The 13,815-nt window shown below is 36.4% G+C and overlaps 1 protein-coding gene across 1 annotated transcript in view; it reads right to left on the bottom strand.

Moving 5' to 3' along the window:
* Positions 1–13,815, bottom strand: part of GPM6A (glycoprotein M6A) — a 128,296-nt gene that overhangs the window by 33,573 nt on the left and 80,908 nt on the right. The window contains exon 2 of the mRNA XM_030023424.1: positions 7,413–7,605. Within this exon, the coding sequence (XP_029879284.1) occupies positions 7,413–7,605 (193 nt within the window). The remainder of the gene's footprint in view (positions 1–7,412; positions 7,606–13,815) is intronic.

Genomic DNA, 13,815 nt, shown 5'->3' with positions numbered 1-13,815 from the left:
TTACATGATGCTGTTGTGCACTATGGATACTGAATTCCCAGGCAACTTTATGTAGCAATAAAGTGTAAAAATATGTGGCAAAAGCATATCTCGGGATTTGTGAGTATTTCATTATTACAAATGTAAACTTGGAGTCACACACAGTGCATACTGATTGTGTAAGACTGACAAGTTGATACTAAAACTCCAGATTGGGATGGTAATAGTTAATTTTTGCCTTTTCAGATCTTCTGTGGAAAGACCAGTTATCTTAGTTTTGCATGGCACGTGAAGCAAGATTTAGCAGTATGTTTATTACATAGGAATATATGCTTTCCATTTTACATGTTTATAAAGTAAACTAAGACTAAAAGGAAATAAAGGCATTTAGAAGAGAAAAAGATATTTCCTATGAAGATGATCCACCTGCTGAGAAAGGTCTATTGCAAATGCTTCAAGTCACAGGCACATAGTGATTATAGCCAATCTAAAATTCCAGACAACCAAGAAAGAGAGCTGCTTAACACAGTATTAAATAATACAGCTCTCTGCCTAGAGGTAGTGGACTGTATTCACACAGATGAAGACCAAAAAATTCATAGAACTGTAGAATGTTTTGGATTGGAAGGGACCTTAAAGATCACCTACTTCCAATCACCCTACTATGGGCAGGGCCACCTTCCACTAGACCAGGTTGCTCAAAGCCCCATCCAACCTGGCCTTGAACACTTCCAGGGATGGGGCATCCACAACCCCTCTGGGCAACCTGTTCCAGTGCCTCACCACTCTCACAGTAAAGAATTTCTTCCTTATATCTAATCTAAACCTACCCTCTTTCGGTTTAAAGCCATTACCCCTTGTCCCATCACTACATGCCCCTGGAAAGTCCCTCCCCATCTTATAGACCCCCTTTAGGTACTGGAAGGTTGCTATAAGGTCTCCCCGGAGCCTTCTCTTCTCCAGGCTGAACAACCCCAACTCTCTCAGACTGTCTTCAGGTGGAAATTCATTCTGTAATAAAACATTTTTTGCTGATATTTGTAACTTTTTTTCAGATATTTTAGAGGTATTGAGTTGACCTAATGCAACAATAAAATCTATTATCTAAAATCAAACATACTTCTAAGAAGGCATACTTTAAAAATAACTATTTTTATATAAAACTATCATTTTATAATAACCTTTTCATGCTAATTTTACAGATATGAAGCTAAAAACTTTAGCTCATACTCCCTAGATAATATATTAATTAGTTATATAAAGGAAAAGTAAACTATTGTTTAAATAACTACTTGGATACTATTACATAATCAGAAGTGTGAAAACAATCCTTACCAAAAGGTAGTCTACACCTCCAAAAAGGCAGTATACATCTCAAATGACTGTACAAGCCTGGACTTCAACCACAGGCAGTCATCCTACTAGTCTGGTATACGCAAACTGTGGCCACCTCCACTTCTTTCCTGTCTCTTCTTCCTGTTCATAGGCTCCGATAGCTGAATTGTTGCCCAGGTGAATCTTCTCCTTACAGAACCAGTGGGGTCACCTGCCAGGGCTCTTTAGGATGGTTGCTGTTTCCAGACACACTATGACACAGCCCTGTGTAAGTTAGCAATTGCTTGTCCTGATACAGACCCTTACATGTTTTGCTTCCCATAATACAAATAGTGTTTAAAACATAAGTTTAAATCTAAAAAACACCAAGCTTTTGTAACAGAACAAACATGTATAGGGAAAACCAGATTAGTACTATTGCATACTAACTACATGACTAAAACAGAACCACCACATTTTCTAATGCAAATATTTATAAATATCATATTTCGTATCAGCTTGCCTTTACTACAGGTCTCATTGTAATACCTCTCACAGTATTCCAGTAATATCAGTGCAATAATATAAATGATAACAGTAATATTTTTAGTGGTAGCAATATTTAACTTATTGCTATCACAAGTTAAATATTGCTATCACATTTAACTTGTGATAGCACCAAAGCTAACAAAAACAAAGAATGGCAGAAGATCAGAATAACATCCATTTATCTACCTCTCAAAACACTGGTTTCAAACACTAAGAGGGGGGATATAAAAGCTTCTACACATGCTTTTTTGTTTTTCCCTCAAAAGAAAACAGTTGCACATACATATGTATATTACTAAAGAATATTCTTTTAATGAACAATGACTATACACTGACTAACAGAAAGGTTATCAGCAAGCATCAAACTTGAACACAACAGCATCTGAAACACAGGCTTTCACATTTTGAAAGGAAGGAAATTTTTAGCTGTAAGAAGGTGGCTCCAGTAGACTGTCTGTGACCCTCCCAACAGAGAAGATAGTGACAACAGATTTACAGATTGTAACTTCACTTAGTTTACTATTTGGTTTCGCACCTTTAAAAGGAAGCGAATTTACAACAACCTGAATTAGCTCTGACTGTAGTAGGAAAATGTTGTTAATGTTTCTATCAGGAAGATTTCTTCATTTTCCACTCTAAGAGCGTGATTCCCTTGTTTCGTGGCCTATATATCACAAAAATGTGACAGATGGCACTAACTGGCCTTGCATACTAAAGCGAAAAAACTGTGAAAAGATGCTGTTGGGAAATACACCCAATGTACCTTGTGCTGCTGATTTCCTAAAAATCATCTGGAATTTGTTCCAAAGACCAGAAAAATATAAAAATCCAGCTCATACAATATATGTTTGATAATCATACATCTATTTCTGCTGACTTCAGAATCTTGCAAAATCAGTGATTAAGTAAGCAAATCTAGCTATACCTAGTACTTTGCAGATACAGTATTCACTGTGGTTTATTAAGTTATTAGAAGAATGACTGAATACCACATGTGCCTCAAGCAGATTACTCAGTTTCAGTGAAGCCTACAGAGCTGTTAAACTGACAAAGTAGGCAACATAAACCGTTCACTTCTTACAGTTAAAATGCCATAAATGCAGTTTTCAGGATAATTTAAACCACTATATTTATTTTCTTAGGATCCCTTTGAATCACAAGAAACTAAAATAACTACTCTACCTCCACTGAAGGAATCCACATTGCAAACAATAGCTCATGACTTCTGTACATTAAATCCCCAAACAGGCATTTCTTTACTTGGCCGGGGGGGGGAAGCAGCTACTGTTAGAGCAGTGATAATGTTGATAGTGAACAAGTCTGGGACTATGGGGAATGAAGTTTCACAAAAGTGATTCAGAAAGCAATACAATTAGTGGTTAGTCCCAAGGAAAAGGTCACTCAATGATAATTCCAAATGGTTTTTATAACCATTTGATTTATTAAAGGTTCACGGATTTAGAAATGACTATGTAAAGAGAGAAGAGTCTACCTCATTCAGCTCTGTGATTTTTGAAGATATGCTCTATTCATAAGGAATACCTGTCTGTACAGTATGTGTTCTCATGAATTTGAATACATTTGATTTATTTTAGTTTTCAGGTGTCTAGAGTATCTGTTTTACCTGTGTCACCCTGAAGCAATTCAAGTCAGGCTATAATCCAGTACTTTGAGACAAAATCCTTTTAAAAAAAAAATCATTGTTACTTTTTAGAAACTATTGTTTTTAGCACCCTACTACAGGCCAAATTTGATTTTGTTTTTTTCCCCCTCAAAGCAAGCAAGCAAAAGAGCATTCTTTACTGTAAACCCTTGCTATAAAAGCACTATCTCTACCCCACCCAGCATCTCTCCAGGATGTCTCCAATACCTTCAGAATTATTGACCATGATCATTCCATATTTTAACTTGGAAAGAAAATTATAAATATGAGAAAATTTATTTAACTGCCTGGCATTTAAGGAATTTTAAAACCAGCTGCAAAACTTGCTCTTCATTTTTAAAATTATGAATATCTGCTACTCACTAGTATTTCCAAAGCAGATATGAACTGCAGTTGGTATATATTATTTGAAGTCATATAAGAGTCTGGGGGAGCTGGAATCAGGGACCACGTCCACACTGCAGGGCCAGCACTGAGACCTTCTCTTCTGTTCCATGGGGCTGCTGCTCTTGGCTGAACCCCCTCCAAGGGGACTTCAAGGCCTATTGCAGGTTCTTAACTCATTCATCTCTCCCCAAGCATCAGGGCACCATGTGGGATGAGGGTTCCCCACAGGGCAGCCAGGGCCTGTCCCAGCACCCCAGCCAGGGAGAAGGGCAGCCACGGAGCAGCCGGGGCAGCCCCAGCCCCATGGCCAGCTGAGCCCATGGTGAGGGACTGAGAGCCCCAGGCTGGGCTGGAATGGGGTCCTGGACCTTGGGCAGGTTGAAGGGAGGGCCCAGGGAAGGCTAGGCAGGGACAGTCAGGGGTGTTGATGCCCTCAGGGACATTGATATGGACATTTCTGAATGGCTTTGTTGGATTTAGGTACTTTGGCTTTTATTTTAGGCACTTAAAGAGTATTTCAGATCTTGTTTATGCCCTCATTATGCCCTACTTTCCCTACAGGCCTCTGCTGCTGCTTTTATATTGCAATGAGTAGCTGTATTGACAAAGACAAAAAGATACAGGCTGGCTTGTGAGTTGTGTTATTTGAGTTCAGAACACACACAGTTGTGGGCACAGTTAAAAAAGCCCTTATCTTTTACCACCCACATAAGTAGCTCTCAGTTAGGGATTGATTTTTATTCTGAATGACATTTGAAATTCACTGCACTAATAAAAATATAGACAGAAACCATAAGCGTGATTAAACAGAATCTAACACACTTCACTCCACTGCAGCATCCGCCTAGCACATTTATCACAGAAGGATGGACTCCAGGTCAGCCTGAGACTCTCCACAGCACTAGAAGCATTAAGAGCCAAAATGTCTTAAATAACCTTAAAAAAGTATAATTTAATAGGTCACACTGCTAGATTTATTTATTTTTAAATTATTATTATTTCTAATCAGGACAATAAACAACTAGGTTTTATTTCCATGTCAACATGTATAGTTTTAAGAAGGTAGGCACTGCACTGCTTATTTCTACTTAGATATTTTTTATTTCTGCTTTTTGGCCTTTTAAAGCAATATAATTACCATAGGGCTTTTGTACCTCCAACTGTTAATCAATAGTTGTGATGAAATATCGAGCATTTCTTCTCACTACAAAATTATTTTAAAAAGCAGAGTAATCCTACTTAAGCAGGTAGAAAATTAATGTGTGCAAATTTCTTTCAGAATCACACAGTTTATCCAGTTAAAAGCAATGGCTTATCTGCTTTCAGTCAAAATATTTGCTCCTTCTCCCTTTAAGACATAAGTTTAGAGACATCTTTCACAACTGAATAAACTGAAATTTTGATTCCAGTAGGTCTGCCAAGGAAAAAATTGGGTTTAGTATATCGTTAAGTAAAGAAAAAAAACCAAACAAATAAAAAAGCTACTAAATAAGCCAAACAATAAATGCCAAGAAAAAAAAAATCACCTTTACAGTTCCTTAACCATTTCCAGTGAATTCTATGCATGTGAACTATGTCTCCTGACTGATATTTTCACTTAAGTATTTGACAGAGGGAAGGTGGAAAACTTGCTATGGAGAGAAAGCATCGATTTGTGGCTGTTCTGCACTAATGGCTTCCTAGGGACTAATAAAATAAGTTAGAGTCTAATAAAATGACTGATCTTTCATTCAGGATAACAATGAACCTTAGCCGCCAAGTCAAGTCAGACCCATTATTCTAAATGACAAGCCAAAATGGCAAAGCAGAAGTCACATACTTCCCCATCAACTCAATATATTATTATACAAGAACATCTAAATTCCTTGGTCCCAAGAAGAAATGTGGATATGGCATAGCAGTGACATACTTATTTGGTACATTCTCCCTTCTGGCTACTAATTCCACAAACAATACGGCTAATATTCACAGAGAAGCTTTGGAAAAGATGCTGGTAATACAGCACTGCACAAGTTAAGAGATTCAAGATTCTGTTTCTAGCTGTCATGAAAACAGTGGTACCAAGTCAGATCAAATATATATCTTGTCCATTTTCCTATCTCAAACAATGAATATAACAATATAAGAGCAGGCAAGTTGACAGGATAACCCCCAATGCTATTCTAGCTTCTGGGACTTCTGGAGCTCGGTAAGTCTGTATGTCATTAGAAACCATCAATGGATTTGTTTTCCAAGGTTATCCATTCCTCCCTTGAACCCACACAAGCTTTTGGCATCCACAATATGCAACTAGCTTCACAGGTCTGCTATACAACAATTGAAAAACCATCACTTTCTGAACCTTGTGCCTACTAGTTTCCTCTGATACTTAAACTTCCTGTACTGGAAGAGAAAGACAATCTAACCTTGTGCACCTTATCCCATCGTGAATTTACAGACCTCTAGCCCAACAGCTCTTAATCACCCTCTTTCTAGATTGAAGAGTCCTACTATACTCAATTTTTAACCACATAGCCTCTGTTCTATAACTCTAACCATCCTTTTTTGCTTTCTTTGGGGCATCAAATTGATCACAGTACTAATGATATGGATGAAAGACTGATTTATACAATGGCATAAGTATGTTCTCTGTTTCTCTATGATTTTCCCAGGTTTGCTTTTTGACGTCTACTAAGCACTGAGGTGTCATTATCATGGAACTATCCATGATAAGAGGCCAATGTTTTGATGGATAATCAAATCACTTCACTTCTCCAAACAACATTGATGAAAGACAAGGTTTACAAATTTGAGGATAGGATTCCTCAGCTTTGGTTACGACCATTAGCAGCCAGATAAGAACTTGGATTTCAAATATCTAAGAAAATAATATTTTAAAGAGACAATTTTAAAGAGATTAGAAAATACATCACTTAATTTCAGATTACAGTAAACTACTTTGTTAAATGTAATTAATTTACCAAAGGGAAGGAGATGCTCATCAAAACAAAGGCCTTCCAGAAATAGGTTTTCAGGAATAGCAAAGCATGAAACCTTCAAATCAGGTGAATTCTAGGAAAACCAGAGGCAATAGAGTTTTGACATTTCAAGTTTCAGGGTTCTGCACAACTCTTCAGTTACTTCTGTATTGTGTTTATTCCCAGAACTAACCTGTTACTTGTTAAACACTCCTGTTTTATTTATTTAGAGCATAGAGTTTGGGTTTTTTTTTTTTTTTTTTTTTACATTTTTCAGCAAAGAAATTATGACAGGATAAAAAGGATAAAAGCAACCGTATATGGAACAGATTCATCAATATTATATGAGGTAATATTTAGTAATAAATTAAATTATAACTATGGGATATTAAAAAGTGTTACAAATTGCTTGTAAATAGTAAAAATATCAGCTCTGTCAAAACCTCATCTGCTGAACTTATCCAAATCATTCTTTCCATAATTTTCTTCAGTCAAATTTATATCCTCTGAGGAATTTTTCAGCAGTTTTAAAAGGAAACAATTAAAAGAAACTAGTAACTTACATGGTAAAGACATCGATAACATCTCCTGCAGCTCTTGTCATCTCAAAGTAGGTTTGCAGAATGTTGACGGTTCCTGAAAGTGCTTCATGTCCACAACCACAGAACAGCGCGACTCCAGCATACAGCAGGATGGTAGCAATCAAAGATGCGTAAGGAATACCTCCCAGGCATTTGATGCAACACTCAAAGCACCCTACAAGAAAATAAAGTTGTGTGTTAATGTATTATATCAAGAAAGCAAAAAGAAATATTTTGCTCTTGAAAAACACTTTTTGAATTTGAAGACTTCAGGACAAAGAGAGATTAGGTCAAGTATAACAACCCATAATGTCAGAAAATCTGTGAAAGAACACAGGTTAATTCAACTTCCAAGTTTTCTCAGTTGCTACTTGACCTATTAAATGTAGATAGGCCATCCGATTAACATGAAATGTAAAACAGTTAATTCCTTGTACAGCTTCATGTTTTTATTCAGAGCAGGTTACAATGTCAATCCTAGTTTATACCTATATTTACAATTCCTGTTGCTCACCTATTGGATTACTGAGGAGGATCCTCAATAACAGGAAAACCACAGAAAGAGGATATGCAGTTCATTTCCTTCCATCACCATAGGTTTATTCCATTTTTCCATCTGTATAGTGCTGATAACAGAATTGCTCCTGCCCACAGCACCAATTCTTTGTGCATCACTCAAATACCTCACAAGAATAAATGAAGATATCCACTAAAAAGGCACAGAAGTAGAAACAATTATAGAAGCTGAATTTTCTCTCAATATATTCTAGCCCGTGCAATGTTTCTTAAGTGAGGGCAATTGCTCTTGAGTTATACAAGGCCAACCTTTTGTGCAGCCGTCAGAGTGTCTAAACAGATGGCCAGTTCCACAACCAACCTTTTCCCCAGCAAGAGTGCTCAAGTTTCTGGCACTACCTTGCCTAGTTTGTCAAGTAGTTTCATGACTGCAGCATCTCTGACTCCCAAATCTCATCACTCCCATAAGGACTTTTACACCCTGTAGAGCCCTTCCTATTGCCTTCTAGAAGGACAGAGAAGGCAGGAACCACTGGCTGACGGAAGGCAAACATGCATTGAGTCAGTAGCCAGAAGTTTTATTTTCTCCTAAGCATTACCAGTTTATGCCAGAAAGGATCTGAATAGAAAACAAGGTGAGGCCTGTAAATTTTAAATGCTTATACAGACAATAGCCAATTAAAAATTACTTACAAGACGTTCAACAGGTGTGAGTCAATATATTTTAACTGCTCCAAATGCTTTAAGCTATGCCAAATCACAGGAGTACCAAAGACACATTAAAAGGAAAAAAAAGAAAAAAGAAAGAAAAAAAAAAAGGCACAAAAATGCCATTCTTTAAAGAAAGTATGTCTACTTTTCTCGAAGTACATATAGCCTCTACACGTTAATTTCATATTTTGTCCTTTAAGTTAGTAAGTTCTTATTTCCTTTAGCCAGGAGAATCAAAGTAGTAATTTCCTCTGTCTGTTCAAACATTCATTTTCTGCTTTTAATGAACAAATATCAATCTGTCATATATATATATATATATATATATATGTTGAGCAGCTATTTATACACAAGATTCTCTGAAGAGAACAGTTTAAGCCATTTTCAAATATACACGCATTTTAGTTAAACAGAAACCTCTATTGATATTTTGTAAATATAGGTACTACAAAAGGCAATATTTAAACTGCTGGATAATTCCTGTCAGAAAAATATAAATGAATATACTAAACATGTACAAGACAAAGAGACTTCAAAAATTGGAGTAATTCCCAACCATGTATGCTAGTTGTATAAAAATAGAAAGATATACCTTGAGACTACTTTTGTTTAAGGACAAATTACTGTATCACAGACAACTGTAAAATACCAAATGTAAAATGTACAAATGAACATACTTAAACTGCTGCCAAAGCCTTACTAAGTAACCTGTTGTACAAGTCATCCACCTCCAGCAGCCATCACAGACCTGCATGGGTGTAACACCTTCCACCTTTCCAATACTCTAGTAACAGCATTTTATATTTTTCCCTCTCTAGGCCCATATGACACTGGTTGAAGGACATGTCCTTCTTTCAGTTCATGTCACCCTACTGTACTGACAGTAGGCAGCTTTCCTATTCAGCAGCACAGGGCTTTGAATGTCCAGTGATCATTTTGTGTCTTTCTTCAGTGATCATTAGACTATGGGGGTTAATAGCCAGGAAGTCTGTGGGCTTTCCCTCAGTAAGAGGTCTTAGGAACAGACTAGGAAAATATATAAATGCTTTGGGAGTAACTAATTCTGTATGCAGATAAATACAGGAAATCTCTTAAAATTCCTTCAGTCCTGTTTTCTAAGATTACCCTTAACAATAACTGTAGTTAATTTCTCAGTGTTTAAAAGCCTACACAAATACTAGAAAAGGATCCTTCACTGGATAATCTACCATCTAAAAGGCATAAAAATAAGAAATACGTATTGAAAATACATACATTGAGCAAGGACTGCAGGGAAGTATATAGCTGCATGATATCAGAGTTTATCACAAAATGCCCATTGCCATTTTGAGCATGGACTAACAGTAGAAAAAGCTTCAGGAAACTAGTAACACTGTACAACTGTCAGCATTATATGAAAAAGTAAAAAGAGAGATGACAGTAGAGTGATAATGGAAGTGATGTATGAGGGCCTGTAAAGTCAAACATGAAAAAATAAGGTAGACCTAAATACTTACAGGGACACATGCACTATAGGGAGTGTTTCTTAACATTGCAATAGCTTGGGGCAGGGAGGTGGAAGAGAGATTTTGTAAAGATTTCTTTTTTGCCTTCTGAGACAGGCTAAGTGGAAGAGAGAAAGCTAAAGAAATGACAACACAGGAACTAAAATAGCTAGTAGTCTGAACTGGAGTACATTTCATTAAGGTCACACTCACATACAACTGCTGTATTTAATAGTGTGAGTATTGTTATCTGGAAAGAGCTGGCTGTGCACTACCTCCTGAAGCTGCTGCACCTCACCTGCTAGGTCCAGTGAGAGTTGAGCACACACTCAGACGTCACAAACTACATCAAAATCCAGGGTCAGTAATATTACTTTAGCTTTATTATAGTGAAACAGTGTAATACAGTAAAATAGCATAACAGAGTAAAAACAGTATAATAAAATAAAGCGATAACAGATATAATAAGGTGCGATACAATGAAAAATTTCATCAGAAACAAATCCCTTTTTTTTTCAAATTGTTTCAAAATTTGAAAAATAACTGAAACAGATTTATAGTCTGTGAAGAAAAAGTGCTTCTGTTCCTCTCTAACATTAAAACTGTTCATGCTTAGAAGCCTTTGAGGGAAGCTTTTAATAGTAGTATATTTTAGCAATTCAAGACTTTCCCACTCATAGAAAATTATTTGAAAAAAATTCCTCCAGCCACACAAAATTTTTGAATAATCAGGTATTGCTCATTTACTCAGCTCTTCTATTGGCCTACTACCTTTCTCACTACTCACTTCATGAGTAACTCTAGAGTTTTCAGTGTTGTCAAATCAACTCAAAACTAAAGAAAATCAGTGAATCAGGACAAAGATTTTAAAATGGGTATCACACATCATTCATACACCACAGAAGGTGATGTGCTGTAGGTAACACTTGCTTCAATTCTTTTCCTTCAACCGTTCAGAATGTGAAAACAGCTGTTTAATAACAGAACAATAGAAATGCTATTTTAACTTGCACAATGATATTGAACCACTGGTACAGAATGTGACTCAGCTGCGCAATGTGTCTATATGTCTGTGTGAGACAGGCAGTCATTCACAACTCTGAACACCATCTTCACAATGCAGTTAAAACATACAGCCACAGAAGTAATTACTATGAAAGATAAAAAAGACTGTATGCTCCTTTGATATTTGTTTACATCTGCAAATACAGGTTTCAGTACTTTTCAAACAGTTCACTCTGCTCAATAAGCCTGCACAACACCCTTGTGCAATATAATTCAGCATTTGCTGTTCTTATTTTGCTTATGTTTACCAATATTTTCTCTCACGTAAAAATCTAGATCTGCTGGGACCATGTATTTTTATGTAAACCATAGGAAGTAATCCAAAACAGTATTCTTCTTTGTAGCTTTCAACATGAAGAACTATACTGTTCTTTTTTTATTTTATTATAAATCATTCCACAGAGAAAATTTAGTAATGAAATACATAGAAGATGACAAGACAAGGAATTTTATTTTACATGGATAAAATAAAACTCCAAATACTGGCTATATTCAGCTATCAAAATAGTGCACATTAACATTGCATTACATATGTCCACCTGCCAGTCAGCAAAGATCTCACAGACAACTACCTGTGCTCCTCTTAGTACAATTATTACTGTCTATATCAGAAATACTCTTGATGTAGGTATATAAACTGCTGCTTTAAAAGGCTTGTAAGGTGTTACTTATGCAGGCAAATCTCTGCACACCTCTTCTAGTTTATGCTGCTTTTGGGTGCAAGTTTTGTAACATATCTCCAAGTGCACCAGCCAAACTTAAGTTGGCCTTGTCTGTTTATACAGTCTCTTCTCTACATTAAAAAGGCAAAAGATTTAGATCTTGAGCAGAAGCAGAAATTGTCCTTCTGATTTACATGCTAATTATGACCACAAAGTGCACCGCCACAATCATTTCTTTGTATGTTAGTGATATATTTTCTCCTCAGTGCACGTCAGGACATATAACTGACAAAAAACCCACAATAAATTTCTGGCCAGTGCATTTTTAAAAAAATTAAAAAAAAAAAAAAAGAAAGAAAGAGAGAGAGAGAGATTCAAGACCTGTACCTCTTGCCACGTAAGTCTGTGAAAGTGAAGTTTAAACCAATGATACCAGAACCAGTTTCAGAATCCAATTATGCTACTGTCTTTTACATAAACTGTTAAGAAAACTCATCCACCCCAGATTTCTATGGAAAAATTAACACAGAGAAAAAATATTTTAAAATATATATGTATATAAAAAAAAAAATAAAATAAACACAAAGAATACAGAAGAATTTTCTGGGTTTGCTTTTTTCCTCCTTTACAATGCATTTTCAGCCAGAACATCTAGGATGATTAATCACAGATAACTACATCTCCAATGTATTACTGATTAATCACACATAATTACGCCTCCAATGGGAATAAGCACATAGATCATATAACATTTTAATGACATTTTTTCTTAACTTATTTTTCTTAAAGATTTTTCTGTCTAATATTAGGAGACAGGACAGCAGAGCCCGAATAAAATGCAAGAGACCTACATAAACTTGAAATGGAAAACAAAATAGGAAAATCTTCTGTGCCTTCCATGCCTGGCTAGGCATGCATTTTTTCATATCTGAATTTGTACCACTTGTCACACAGCTTTCATGGCCAATCAACTCAAATACAGTTTCAGAGACCATCATGAAACATGCAGATTTAGTTTGGAATTTTATTAAGCTAGTCTTAACCTCATGAAGCCAAGCTACTGTTATGTAATACTTTAACTGATAAATACATCCATCAGAACACATAGTACTGAACAAAAAGCAACACATTTTACTTAGATCTGGTACCAAAAAAGCCCCAAATTATTCAACATGTAGCATGACTTCCTGATCTGAATCTGTTCTCCAAGGCATCACAGCAGAGCAACAGGCAGAAGCAATCCGGCTCCCTTGATATTGTCCCAAGTACAGAAGACACAAGACATTTGAGATGTGGTTTACAAAGCTGCAGATAAGGGGAAGCAACATTTGGGAATTAATCAGCAAAGATCATCCTTGTACTGTGATCTGGAAAACCTGTTCAGGAAGTGCTGCATACACATCCCACATGATTGCCTTATAACCATGTCCCAGGGTCTTTCATGGGATACCTCCCCACTCTGCTCGCACCCCCTACCAATAAAGAAAACTTTATCACCTTGCTATACCAAACACTAACAACTAAAGTATCTTTCTTAGTCTTGTTCAGAAAATGATTTCTCCTTTAAATTAGCTTTCTATGAGAATGTTTACTATTACAGAATTACCTATCAAGCAACAAAAATTACTTGTACCACAAAATTAATTCTGAGATCCTGGCTGCTAAGACTACAGTGGAAAAATAAATAAATAACACAGGATTTTGATTAAACTGTTATAAGCAACGTGATATGTAGATGTAAGAGACTGAATTGTTATCTTGAACCATTTGCCTCAAAGATTGTTAGGTGTGAGGGACTGGGCTGTCATCAAGGAACTGTGAACTGCTTATCTTGAGCCCTTTGTCTCTAAGATGGCCTGTTTAAGCAGGACACCCCTCTGTCCATAAGGACAATTACCAGGCCATTGAGGCATCCAGGGGAGGAAACTGGGCTGGAGCTGATAAGAT

Source organism: Aquila chrysaetos, chromosome 1 (genome assembly GCF_900496995.4).
Source record: "Aquila chrysaetos chrysaetos chromosome 1, bAquChr1.4, whole genome shotgun sequence".
Classification (NCBI taxonomy): Eukaryota; Metazoa; Chordata; class Aves; order Accipitriformes; family Accipitridae; genus Aquila; species Aquila chrysaetos.
The sequence above is the reverse complement of the archived record's forward strand: the minus strand, read 5'-3'. Positions and strand labels throughout refer to the sequence as shown.